A 13,636-nucleotide genomic window follows, 5' to 3' on the forward strand; every position below is an offset into this window, starting at 1 on the left:
GTTTTCCAATATTCCCTCATCAGAACCTCTTCATTTTTTATCTGCTCAGACTCATCTGATGGATTTTGCTCTAGAGATCACTGGGGAAATCAAAAGCATTTACACAAATATAATCTCTTTTCTTTATCAACTGAATCCAATGGTTCTCACACTTGTAGCCTCAGATTTGCTGCTGAAATGAACAAAATCACATCATGGAGGCTATACCTCCTCCCTACCATGTAAGGTTCTTCATCAACTTAACACATTCGCTCCTAAACTGAAGAGCAAAAGTGTTCTGATCTTACCCACTAGTTGCCCTCACTTCTCTTGTGTCCCCAGGATCATCTCAGGGAGTCAAGGTGATATCACCACCTGCTCCCCTCACTCTTCTATCCCTTCAGTAGGGTTTCTGGGCACAAATCAACTATTTACGTTCTTTTAATGAAGGTTACCAAGGGATCCCACACTGATGAAACCACTGTTCATTTGTCTTCTTCATCTTATGAGCTTTTTAAGAAGACTGAAATACTGTTGAACTCTTCGTTATCTCTCCTCCTGCCTTACAGGAAAGCTGTCTATGTCACCTGCTCCTCTAACCTTGCTGAGGCTTTGCACTCTGTGTCTTTTTTAGCCTTTCCTTTTGATTTAACATCCACATATCACACTTTGGGCCAGTCCAAAGCATTGAATCTTCAGTCTATAACAAGCTTCTCTTTGATTCAGGCAGTTTCAGCTCAGTGAGGATAACCCCTGACAATATCTACAACCCTCCCATTAGTATTATCTCAAACCTCACCTCTTCACTGGACACTAAATGCAATTTAGGAGAGTGTGGCCCTTCAAATTCAGTCTTCTCCAAAAAAACCCTGTGATGTCTTCTTCACTGTGCCCTGTTTCTCCTTCTGCCACAGGAAATGCTTCAATTATTCATCGAGGAGCTGAGAACTCTTAACATAACCTCAATTTTTTTCCTTATTCTTTGTCCTTCTACATGAAGTGAGTCAACAATATCAAGGAAACACATTCCAAAACTACCTGTGTCACTCCATCATTACCAGTCTCATGATGGTCCAAAGCATCTCCCTGAGAGTACAGTGAGGTCTTTCTAATTTAATTCTGTCTTCTATTACATGCTTGTTTAATCAGAGTAATTTTATGACATTTCACAACTCTAAGTAAAACACACCGTGTACTGTTTTGCATTTACTCAGAATAATATAATCCAGCTTTCTTTTTACTTGAGAGAAAAAATGATTCTAGCCAATGCTTATGTAACTACATCATTTTTTACATCTCCAGTTGTTGGAGAACATTCAGTCACTTTGGACTGTAAACCTTATTCCACTTATCTTATTCCATTCTATTCTAGAGTAACAGAATTTCCATATTGTCTTCTTTTTTTCTGCCTGGTACAATAGCCTCTGCTTCTGTGATTAGCTGAAGCATTGTAATCCAGTTGTAATTAAAAGTCATTACCAAGCAGTAATAATAATAATGGCAGGCTAGTTTTTGTCATTTTTATCACCTCGCTCAGCTTATGTTTGTGAACCTGTTGAGTTTTCAAACATTTATTCATTTCTGACACTCTAGTACAATGTCTGGAGCAAAAAAGTACAGCCAATATCTACTGAATATAACCAATTCCAAACTTTCTGACACAAATAAGTTGTTTAAGGAATTATTATAGCTTTGTAACATACTCTTACAATTATAAAGACAAAAGGTAGACAGAAAACTTAGGTCAGTGGTTCTCAGCCTGTGTGTTGCAATCCCTTTGAATCTCATTACATACCAGATATCTTGCATATCAGATATACATTATGATTCATAGCAACAGAGAAATTCCAGTTATTAAGTATCAACAGGGTGATTTTATAGTTGGGGATCACCATAGCATGAAGAACTGGGTTAAAGGGTCACATTAGTTGAGAACCCCTGACTTTGACTTGTTATAATATCTGTACCAATGAAATCCTGTGCAATGTTTTTATTATATAAATTCCTTAGAAAGATGTGTGAAGAAACAAAATTTGCAAAACAATTGTTCTGAAGTAACATTGTTCATAACTAAGTGTATTTATATAAATATATACTTATATATAAGTATATATTTATAAAAACTATAAATATTTTCAATTTCCCATGAAGGTACACAATATAGACAACTGAATATGCAAAGAAATTGCATTTTCTTTTAAACTGTCACTAAATTTGTGATGTAGTTTATAATTGAAGTTGAAAAGTTTGGGCTTGAAAAGATTTAGCACTGTGACTATTACCAGGCTATATAAAATGATGCTGGTCTGGAAAGAGAATGAAATAAAAACCATGCTAATTTCTTCTACTCAATCTTCACTGAACCAGCCTTGGGCCATCTCATCATTCATTGGTTCCCACACACCCTTGATCTCCTTTGCTCTGAGATTTTAAAGAAGCAGTTGCAAGAGTTACTTACCTTTCAGCTTTCCTCCATTTTGTATTCAGCCCAACCCACTATCACCCCTCACACATCACTTCCTAACCCTCCATTTCCTTTGTACTTCCTTCCCTTTGTACACACTTCTCGTCATAAAACAGTATCAAGAGACGATCTTTTTGTTGTAGTTTTGCTTGGTTTTGATTTTTTGTTTGTTTGTTTTTTTCAGAGAGGGTTTCTCTGGGTAGCCCTGGCTTTCCAGGAACTCAGTCTATAGACCAGGCTGTCCTGGAATTCACAGAGATCCAAGTGCCGGGATTAAAGGCACGCTCCACCAACCTATGCCCAACGGCTCAACAAGAACTCGTGTCTTAAATGTTTCTATTTATGAGGATCTTTGCTGTCCTCCTGAGTTGACTGTCTGAATGCTCATGAACTATAACTTTATGCTGCAGACTGGATACCATGAATTCTACTGCTGATTGTCCAACCACAGTTTAATAAATTCATGTGGATTTCTTTACAATGTCCACACTGAGCTCTAGTTTCCCCCCCTCCAAAAAAAGTTCCCCAAGAACACATAGCCACTAGCCACATGCAAAGCATAACAATACTACTTCAAAAATGAGCTTAAATGATCCACCCATGATAGCACAGTGATGATGACCTGGGAAGAAATTAGCCCCTGTGCTGTTCTGCATATCATGTTACAGTTTCCATTTTCCTTATAGAGGAAATTTCCTTATAAACAAAATATGAGACAAAATTTGGTTTGGAAAGAGGATGTCAGAGCAGGTAGGAAACAACTAGCTACCTTGTCCTGGGAAAGGAAGAGCTAGAGTATGGATTCTCCCTCCTTTAGTCTCCTGGGATTATACTGAATGCCATATAATCAGCATTCTACAATTTTCACAACATTCTAAAAGTCTTTGCTAGTTTGTAGGATGCATAATGTTTTTCATTCATGTGTAATATAGAGTGAAAACTACCACTGCTCTTCAAAATTCTGTATCATGACTTGGATAGACAGGCCTTTCACGAGGAAAGGAAATTATGTCTCCTGCTTCCTGCTAGCCAGGTCAATTCTATGTATCTTAAAATAAGGCTTCTTTGAATTTTTCAGGATGAATGAACTATAAGGAAGCAATATTTATATGGCCATCACTTATCACCCCTTTCATGCTGCCATGCACTCCTGGTCACTATCAACTTGACAGCCACTACAACACCATTTTATTGTTGTAGACAGTTGAGTTTCAACCACTTAAAGCCTAAACCAGTGATGCTTGGAGCAATCCTAAAATCAGGCTCTCAAATTCAAATTCAAATGCTCAAATGTTTTTATTTATATGTACTGACTGAAGGGAACTATATTGTCCCTTCCAATTAAATCTCTGTCTTCATTTTCTCTACTACTTCCCAGGCTCACTCAGTCACACAGAACAACATAGTGAGTCTAGACAGTTAAGGGGGTGGGGGGTTGGGAGCTTGCATTTGCTGCTAAGCCCTAGATATTGCCTCATATAAAGGAACCTCCCAAGGTATGCTGAATTCCAGCAAGTACTCCATGAATACAAACTTCAGTAAAGCTAGGCTTTTGTGTTATTTCTTCCTCCAGTATTGATATCATTGGCAAAAACTTCCAGAGACAAAAATACATTAATTTTAAAGTGCAGATATTTTTACAAAAATATAAGTCCCATAAGTTTTAAGTTTTGTAACTAAAGATACTTTTGAAAATATAACTTTATTGTTTCTAAGCAATACTATTAAAGAAAAAATTAAAACACTATTGAGAAATTAGCTATCCTGTTTATTATTTTATCTTTTTATGCTTACTCTCCAGAATTGTCTCAGACATTGTCTTACTTATTATTTTTCTTACATCTTTATTTAACACATATATTTTAGAATTGAATTCAAAGTCTAGAAAAGAAATAACATATGCATATATTTCACTGAAACTTAAGTATTATAAATAGGGTACAATAAGGTATTTTAGAATGGGGCAATGAATGGGTCTACTAGAAGATTCTTTGGAAGAAGGATGGCATTTGAGCTCAGTTTGAGGGATACACAAGAGTCTGATAAAAAGAGGTGGAACACAGGTATGTGAATGTGAAAGATATCAAATGGATGAAGAAGCTCCAGAAGTAGGTCCTTCATTCAGAACAGCAAATGTGTCAATGTGAACACAGACTACAGGTGTTTCCTTGCCTGAGTTAATTCTAGAGCCTTTAACTTTTGTTCAACTTAATGACCCAAGACAAGCAAAGGGAAAGGTCAGCTTTGCCAGGCATGAAGAGTATGCACTAGGCTGTAAAACAGGAATGAATTAGTGCAGTCTGCCAAAAGGGAAGATGCGATGCCAATGCAGATTTGAGTAGAAAAACAAAGGTGTGAATGAGATAGAAGAGGTGGGGCTCAACAACATCCGTAAGGTGGATGCTAGGACTAGATTAGCAGTCGCACATTCATGTGTGTGGTGTGAAAATCAGATGTGTGGACTTGAATACAGCTATTTGTCTGTCTCTTGGAGAGGACTGAATAGACATTATAAGGCCCTTGGCTTTCTTTTGAAGTTATTGTAGAGCGAGTCTACATGGAGGCCACCGCATGCATACTAGAAATACATGAAGACAGTACAGAGACCATTGCCAGATGGAAGTATGGAAGATGAAGCCATGGAAGCCTGGGGATATTTCAATTGAATTGATAAAGCAAAACCCAAAGAAAATATTATCCAATGGTGAAAAAAGAAAGATATAGACAATCACACAATACTTCACAGTCATAAATCCACAGTAAGGCAGGCTAGAAGAAAGTACATTAGTTCAACAGAATCACTTCAGTGCTACCTCTGGACTTCGGATTTTTCCACTAGTTTTACCACTGAATAGCCTGGGACTAGAAGGCTAGCAGACTATTAGAGTTCACATTCCCATAAACAACAGAGACAAGATGTGAGCCTGCTGCCAGTGTTTATACTTGGTAATCTCTTGTCTCTTCATTTGATGCCCTAAGGCTCATTTTCTTAACCCTAAACCAAACTCTCCCTAGAGTTTCCAGTTTCTATCATCATGTCTGTGGTTCCAGATTCTCCCCCAACTCTGGGCTTGCACCTACCTAGTCTGATTCTCCCAAAGCAGGCTGTCTGTGCCTGGCAGCTGCATTTGTCTGCTTTTCCACTTCTTTTCCACAACCTCTCCTCTTACCTTTAATGGTGCTGATTACCTTTATGAAGCAGGACACCTCACAGGTAGTCTGGAAGAGCTCCCACAAAAAGGAACATTTCAATACCCTCAGATCAAAGAATTTTTTGCCCCATGTATGCTAAGATTTTAAGCATATCTATTTTTTTTCCTTAATCAAACTATGTCTGGCTTTCAATAGTTAAGTTTAACTCTGCACATTAATTGATGATAATGGTAAGAATGAGGATGTGACATCAATAAGTCAGTGTATGGTTTGGCTGTTGTAGGACTATAATAAGTACCAATTACAAATATGGAGATTGGCTGTTTCAACAATTAAGCTGAAAAGACATATAGACTGTAAGAGGACATTGAAAGTTACACAGAAAATAGCTCTTTGGCCAACTATGAGATTTGAGCATTATTCCTTAAAATAAATGAATTTCAAATAATCAATCTAACCGTATTATAACAGACTGATCAGTATCAGTCTTTTATTTTTATGAAAGTAATAAAGTCATAAAAGTACTAATGATTATTTTTAAATACCCCTTTCAGTGTGTATTTTAAAATTAATGTTCCCTACTTTCACAGTGGAGCACAGAGACCTGTAGCCTGGTTAAAGCCAGTCCACAATTCCAATGTTAATCATATCTAAGGGCAACACAACATAAACCCTGGCTGGTTTCTAAGTCTACATTTCAATGATAGAAAGAAAGCAATGAATCAAAATGGAAATCAAACAAACATCCCAGACTAGACATTCTACATACTCTGCAGTTACTGTTAGTTTGTTTGTTTTTACAAGTAGACATGAGAATCATGAAACTTATTTTTCATGATTTGAATATTAAATCAGACACAGAGACTATCACAATCCCTTATGTAGGATTAAGCTCCTAAGTTCTTTTTTATTTTAAATAAAAATCAAATGAAGAAGCCAGAGAAATGGTTCAATCCACAAAGTACTTACCACATAAACACTAGGACATAGGTTTGGACCTTTAGCACTCTCATAACCTTCTAAGCCAGGCAAGGTGATATAAATTGATAAAGCTAACACTGGAGAAGCACAGACAAGAGGAAATATGATTCTCATTGGCAAATCTACTCTGGCTGATTTGGGGAATCCCAAGTTCAGTGAGATACCTTGTCTCAAAAATAAGGTCTCGGGTGATAAAGGAAGACATCTATTTTCAACTGGTGACCTCCACATGCATGCACTTACATGTGCAAATGCACCTACAAACACAGCATGTGCACACACATATGAACATTTACATACACATACACCACATACACACAAGCACACACACATACATGAAGCCACTTAAGAACTACCATCATCAAATAAACTTAGAGTGGTCAGCTTAGAGAAGATCCATAATTTGTTCTTATTGAAGGCTCACTACTGAAGGAACTTAGAGAATTTTTCCCCTTAAACACTCCAAAAGAGACATACTTATTTTGTATTCAATATTATGGCATCACATCCTGTATGTAATTTTGAGAACTGAACAATCTCTTTAGATACCAAATATAAATAGTTCTAGGAAGCCTAAAAATCCAATCCACATTTCTTCATGATATATTGTCACCTTATAATATTTATCTTCAAGAATTAAACCACAGGCTAGTTCAGTTAATTATCACAAACTCTCTCAGCATGGCCTTAAAGAGCATGCAGCAGAGAAATATTAGTAAGTGGCCATTCAGACAGCCAATGAGTGATGAGACCAAGATTTCTACCTGCAACATGGGTCCCAAAATCCCAGTTTCTGATGAGGTGTCTTGAATGCAACCTTTCTTTAGCATAAGGGCTGGAGAGATGGCTCAGCCGTTAAAGGCTAGGCTCACAACCAAAAATATAAGCATAAAACATTCTCAAATACAAGTTAAAATAATGTACTATTTTGTAAAGGGTAATGAAAAGTTAGAACTGCCATGTTTCTATTGATTTATTTAAAGGAATAACCAGCAGAACTAATGTAAATACAGGATGAAAAGGGACAATGGAAATGCCCTAAAACTACCTACATCACACAACGTGCCTAAAGTGGCCTTTGAATGTGTTCATTAAATAAGTTCTGCTGTCACTGACGTATTGGCTGGCTGTCTTTGCTAGCACAATGCATTCTGAGTTCATGGGAATAATATAATAGTTTGAAAGCTTGTCTAAATATGTAAGGTATGCAAAAAGAACTAATTTTGCGTCCCAAACCTATTGATTTATATGAAGCAATTAAGAACAAAATGAATCTTTAAAATTTGATTCTTTGGCAAGGGTTTTATTTATACTTTGAAGCTTATAAACGATAAATTGGCTAAAGAAGTTGAACATAAAATAAGTACAAAGTGATTTTCATATTTGCAAGAAACAAAAGTCTACTTGGGGACATCCATGTGTACCAACAATTCAGAACTCTTCACTGAGTCTCAGTCTGAGTTGTGTAGATACACTATTTACAGGAAGGTCCTATGGGGCCCTGAGCATAATCTTTCTACTAAGTAGACTGAAAGTCAATATGGGGGCTGGCCAGATGGCTCAGCGGATAAACGCCAAGCCTGAGGATCAAGGTTTTATGACTAGTTCATGTGCTGAAAGAGGGAACTAACTGACTGCTGAAAATTGGCCTCTGATTGCCACCCCTTCATCATGGCATGTGACCTTCTACACAAAGGAATTAAATGTAAAAAGAGACATTTAAAGTTGATACAGCAGCTATTTAGGAACGGGGTGACCTTTCTTCTGATCAGAGCAGAATTTAGAATTCTTAGGAACAGTGGATCTGAAGGTGCTTAAGTTTACACTGAAATTGAAAGGGTTCGTAACAACAGAAACATGAACATAAGAGTGTGCAGATAAGGATATACTTGAAGAAAATGTTTAAAATTAAAGCAAAATGAGTGGGAAAAGATTAAGAACATCATGAAGGAATTTACCTATGCTGTTCTATGCACCAAGAACACTTCTTTGAAATACACCACGTGAACAATGTCTTACCATATACTCCATATTAGAAGCTGTTGGGTACACCTGACTTCTCAGTTTATTGTGGAGATCCAAGATGCTCTGCATGTCATTGTCTGTGATGGCTCTTTTCCCTCTTTGCTTAGCTGTCCACCATTCACCATCTTCATCCATGTACTTTTCCAAAAGTTTCTCCAACAAAGTGGCATTAGGAACCACCATAGCTGGAACTGCTCTAGCCATGAATAGCAGTGCGGTCACTCTGAGCCACTCCCGTGCCTTACACATCATAATGAATGGCCTCAGGGTTTCCACGGGAAAATCTCCAAAACAGGCTCTTCCACTCCTTTTGGCTATAAGACATGTCACATGATTCAGATGAAATTATTTTATGATAGCAAACACCAATACGTAAGTACTCTGATTTTGAAAATCATTGGTTCTCTGACGCCTCCATTTTCCCATAAAGAACTTTTACAATGCACTGGCACAAAATATTTTTCCAAGCTACCCACTAAGCCAAAAGTCGAGAGCAAAAGTAGCCGGGGAAGTTCAAAGCTTGAGAATAATCTCTGAATTACAAGGTTTTAAATGACATACCCTGCAATGAGTACTACTTATATAGTGTTTTATTTTTGTCTGGAGGCTTATATATTCTGTAGAAACTTTAAAGTTTTTATTTGTTTTGCTTTATTTTATTTCATTTTTAAGGCACAATATCCCAGCATTTCGTCTCTGGTTCATAGCTATTCATACACTACTCATGCCTGTGTTCCTGGGTACCTGGAAAGGGCCCCGTGATTCACTGCAAAATGAATGGCTCAGGTCCCTGTAGCAACTTTTTTTTTTCACACATGGGCAGATGGAGAAATCAATCATATTCCCATATTCATGTGCACTATACCCTACCAAGAGCACTCCTGGAGAATTTCAGAGCATATCTATCCTTCACACACAACAGGAGCCCACAATTCACTGAACCCTGCAGGGAGGGCGCCCCTAGGACAAGGTGAAACCAAGGGTTTCTGCCCTGCAACCCACTTACCCTGTCTGGGCCAGACCTTTCTCTACAAGTCAGTGTTTTTCCTAGATCATGTTTCCAAGTGGGGAACCAGGAAAATCTGGCAGCTGGACCAGTCTGGATGCAACTTGTGCATCGCCCTTACCTCTCCAGTGTGATGTTCTCAGAGAGCAGAGCTTCGACTTGTCTCTGCAGCTGCTCCCAGGCTTGAGTCTGCCCACAGAGGCGAGGAAGGGGAAGAACCCGGCCACTGCAGGAGTCTGATTGAGGAGCTGGCTGACCCCTTGGGGACAAGAGCCCCTACCTCCCTACCTCCGCGATTCTTCGCAAGCCCGAGAGGAGCAAAGGGCACGGACTCCTAAGTTAGCAGAGTGATCCCAGAAAGTAGCTCGCAGAGTGGGCTCCCCGGTGTTCCAGAGCTGCAGGATGAGGTGGGACAAAGGGAAAACTCCTCGGGGACCTCCTGCTTCAGCTGGGTGCCTTCTCAGCGTGCAGACCCCTGGCGCCAGGCACTTCCGCCGCTCCTCCGATCTAGAGGGCATTTATTGAGGTCCCTGTGCAGACACGTGATGCCAGAGCCCTCCTTGCTCACTCCCCACCTCCACCTCCACCCAATCCTGGCCGGAGTCCCACCGGGAGTCGACTTGCAGAAAGCCTGAAGCTTTCATGGGCGGGCTCTGTGCCTCTGAGAGTGGAAGCAGACAAGGTCGGGACCCTGGGGTGGAAGGGGAGGAGGAGGGAGAGTCCCTAACGTCTGCTGCCTCTCTCAGATCACACACCCTTCCCCTAGTTCCTCTCTGATGTGATGCTGAAATTCCTTACAGTCTAGCTGCAAACGAGCTAGCCCCAGAACTTGAGGTAGGTGGGCATGGAAGTACGCTCAGAACTTCAAGTCTTGTACACACAAAAGGAAATCTAGGGTGGAATGAAGAGAGACATGCATTTTACTTTCTCTAATGAGTCCCCATTGGTCTCTAGTTTCTAGAGTCTTTCTTTGGCTACTAAACCTTAATGAGGACTAGATGGAGGAGTTTCAGAAGACAATTGAAGCTGATATTGCTTGACAGTTGAGACCTGTACTTTTAGTCATGAAACATGCAGCATTGGCTTCTCAAAAGGGATCACAGGCACTTGACATTTGTGAAAATGAAAAAAAGAATACGTTAAACAATATATCATTGATAGACTGTCAGGATCTCAAATCTCAGTCCCAGGACAGATACCTGTGTTGCATCCAAAAGTAGGAATTTACTAATTTTAAATTCAAAAAAATATTGCCTGCCCTACTGAGTGTGGTGCAGTTTGTACAAGCATACTTTGTTTTGAAGTGGATTATCTAATTGCCCTGTCTTTGCATCTGCTCCTTTGAGAGTCCGCATCTCAAAGTTCTGTCTCTATATCTGGAATGTCTCACAAGACCAAATAAAAACTCTGTAGTAGGGATTCTCAGATTGTTCCAACCATTCCCTGCCTCTTTCCACTATCCAGCTGCTCTTCTGTAGCCAGACCCCGAAGTCTCTGGTGACAGGAGTCCTTGATGCCTAGAACAGCAAAGAATGGGGACACGGGTCTATCAGAAAGAGGAAGTTGTGGGCCACACCGAACCTTCTCAGGTGTAGATTCACAAGTTTTATCTTTAGCACTGTACACACAGAATGGCTGCAAATTTGTAGTTTGGTAATATTAATTCATAATTCTTGCCCCTGGCATTCAGGAAACAGGACTTTTGCATCTGAAACAGGCAAGTTCCCGGTAAAGGACGTGATATTACTAAAGATGGGGACCATGTCTACACCGAACACTTTATATGTCATCGAAAATCATAGAGAGAATTGAGTTAAACCTGTTAAAAGAGATTGCATATATATGAAATATTTGAAAAGGAATTTAAATAAAGATGATAAGAAATTTGGAAAGGCAATTATTATACTTTGCTATAAGAATGACCTAAACATCCATCATATTAAACATTAACCTTCAATAATCTTGCACTTCCAATTAAGTATATAAGCTTTTCTGACACAGTTCATGTTTTTATTTATTATTACAATGTCTATTTGTCAGCAGAAGAAAACATCTTATCCATGCATGTCAAAATGACATTGTGGTTTATGGGTGAAGCCGTCCTTTGTAAAGCCATGGTGGGTTGTAGCATTTCTACTCTATTGTGGCAGACACTGTTGTGTACTTGGCCAACACAGGCTCTCTTTATTGCATACAAGTCTGTAGTCTCTGGTTTTACAAGGGGTGCCCACCTTCTCATCAGCAGAGACCTTAGGAAGCAACTGTTGCTCATTCTAAGCAAGTCTTCAAAATAGATCCCTGGAGCAGTGATTAGTGTAGTGAGAGACAGTTCAAACAATACTTGCTCCTACTTCCAGGAAGACAGGGCTGTATTTAGAGTTGAGGAAAGGGGTTGCAATGGTTTTCTTTTGTGATCGAAAGAAAATATATCTTTGAGTGCTAATTTGTGAGATTTGAAAAATACAACAGGTGCTATTGAGCAAAGACAAGGGACAAACTAAAGGAATGACCTCTTTACCTGCTGAACAAAAGAATAGTGTCTGTCCCTCCCTGCTCCTGACCAATCACTCAATTTTCTTGTTATGTGAGATAAGAAATGCATGTTTAAGCCACACTGGCTTGGCTTGGGTATTAGCTAGTTATAGCCTAAAGCACTGCAATCCACATGTTTCTGCAAAGATGATTCTCTTTTACTAGTGATATATTCCCCATGCTGTAATTATCCATGTATTTAAAATGTGTGCTAGCCTACTTCTGAATTTCCAAGGGAGTACATGTTGTAGACGTGTCAGTTACTCCAAACTGCCGTAACCTCACGTCCAGTTTATCAGGACATTGTTACATCTCTTTTGCTGGTGATATGTAATGATACATTTCTTGTGTTTAGTACTTTAATAAATAGGGCTTGTATGGATGTATTCATTTATCTTATAGATTTTTTATTTTTCTCTTCTGTGTACACGTCAGTGCCTGCATATGGATATGTATAATACATAATACCTGGTACCAAGAGAAACCTTTGATGAATGTATGGTATAAGTGCCTGCATGTTTGTGTATATATGCAATATATATGATGCCTTGTCCCCAAGGGAGCCAGAGATAGCTACCAGTGCTCTGGAACAGGAGTTGCAGGAGGTCGTGAGCCACCAAGTCAGAGTTGAGAGCCAAACCCAGGTTATGTCCAACAGCAGCACCTGTTCTTAATCCCTGAGCCACTTCACCAGCCATGGACCCTGTAAGAGAAATACTTGTCTATCCCAAAGTCATGAAGAAAACACTGCTGTTATGTTTTAATTGTACTGCTAGTCATTTGCCAATCATGTCTTTGTTCCATATGGGGTAGATTTGTTCTCTCATGTGAAGAAGGCACTTCATTTAAAGTCACTCTCATGAAGTTCAGCATAAAGTTCAAATTTCAAAACTAAGATTCAGAAATAAATCCCATGTCGAGGCCAGCTTTATTATGATGCTTCAGTTGGGTTAGTAGAGACTGTAACTACTCAGAGCAACATTCATGTTATAAGTTGATACATTTTTTAGTGTGACTTGGGTATAGGAAAAGAGTTAGCCTGTTTTAGATTTGAATTAGACACTTTGTTGTTACTTTGCAATCAGGGTGCTCCTCATTCACTACCTTCAGGAGCTCTTTTTTAAGTTATCTTTGCTCACAGCTGGACCACTCTCTACGCATTTATAAAGCATCCAGTAATTTCCTTGTGCTTCTTTGTCTACCTAATCTGCCTAAGGAATGTGTAACATTCACTCTGACTATCTAACTTGAACTATCCCCCGCCACAGGTTTACATGGTGCAGCCATCCCTTCTGTGACTTTCCTGTCCTCTTCCACTTTCTCAAGTGAAAGCTACTTGTATACTTGCCCTACTCCACAACAATGGTAAAATTCCTTATAGAGTAAGTTGTGTATCTGCATTTTTATCTCTTACAATATATATTAAATACACAGACTTATGAGACTTTTGGAAATGCAAAACATGACCTTGAGAAAGTATGTTAGTTGATTTTTCC

General features: G+C 39.0%; 1 protein-coding gene across 1 annotated transcript in view; it reads right to left on the bottom strand.

Annotated features, from left to right (window-relative positions):
- The window catches only part of Crispld1 (cysteine rich secretory protein LCCL domain containing 1), a 34,177-nt gene extending 23,984 nt beyond the window's left edge, over positions 1–10,193 (bottom strand). The window contains exons 1-2 of the mRNA XM_076924290.1: positions 9,730–10,193; positions 8,597–8,916 (exon numbers count right to left, since the gene is read on the bottom strand). Coding sequence (XP_076780405.1) covers positions 8,597–8,854 — 258 coding nt within the window. The 5' untranslated portion in view covers positions 8,855–8,916; positions 9,730–10,193. The remainder of the gene's footprint in view (positions 1–8,596; positions 8,917–9,729) is intronic.
- Positions 10,194–13,636: the final 3,443 nt, after the last annotated feature.

The sequence above is a fragment of the Arvicanthis niloticus genome, chromosome 25 (assembly GCF_011762505.2).
Source record: "Arvicanthis niloticus isolate mArvNil1 chromosome 25, mArvNil1.pat.X, whole genome shotgun sequence".
Taxonomy (NCBI): domain Eukaryota; kingdom Metazoa; phylum Chordata; class Mammalia; order Rodentia; family Muridae; genus Arvicanthis; species Arvicanthis niloticus.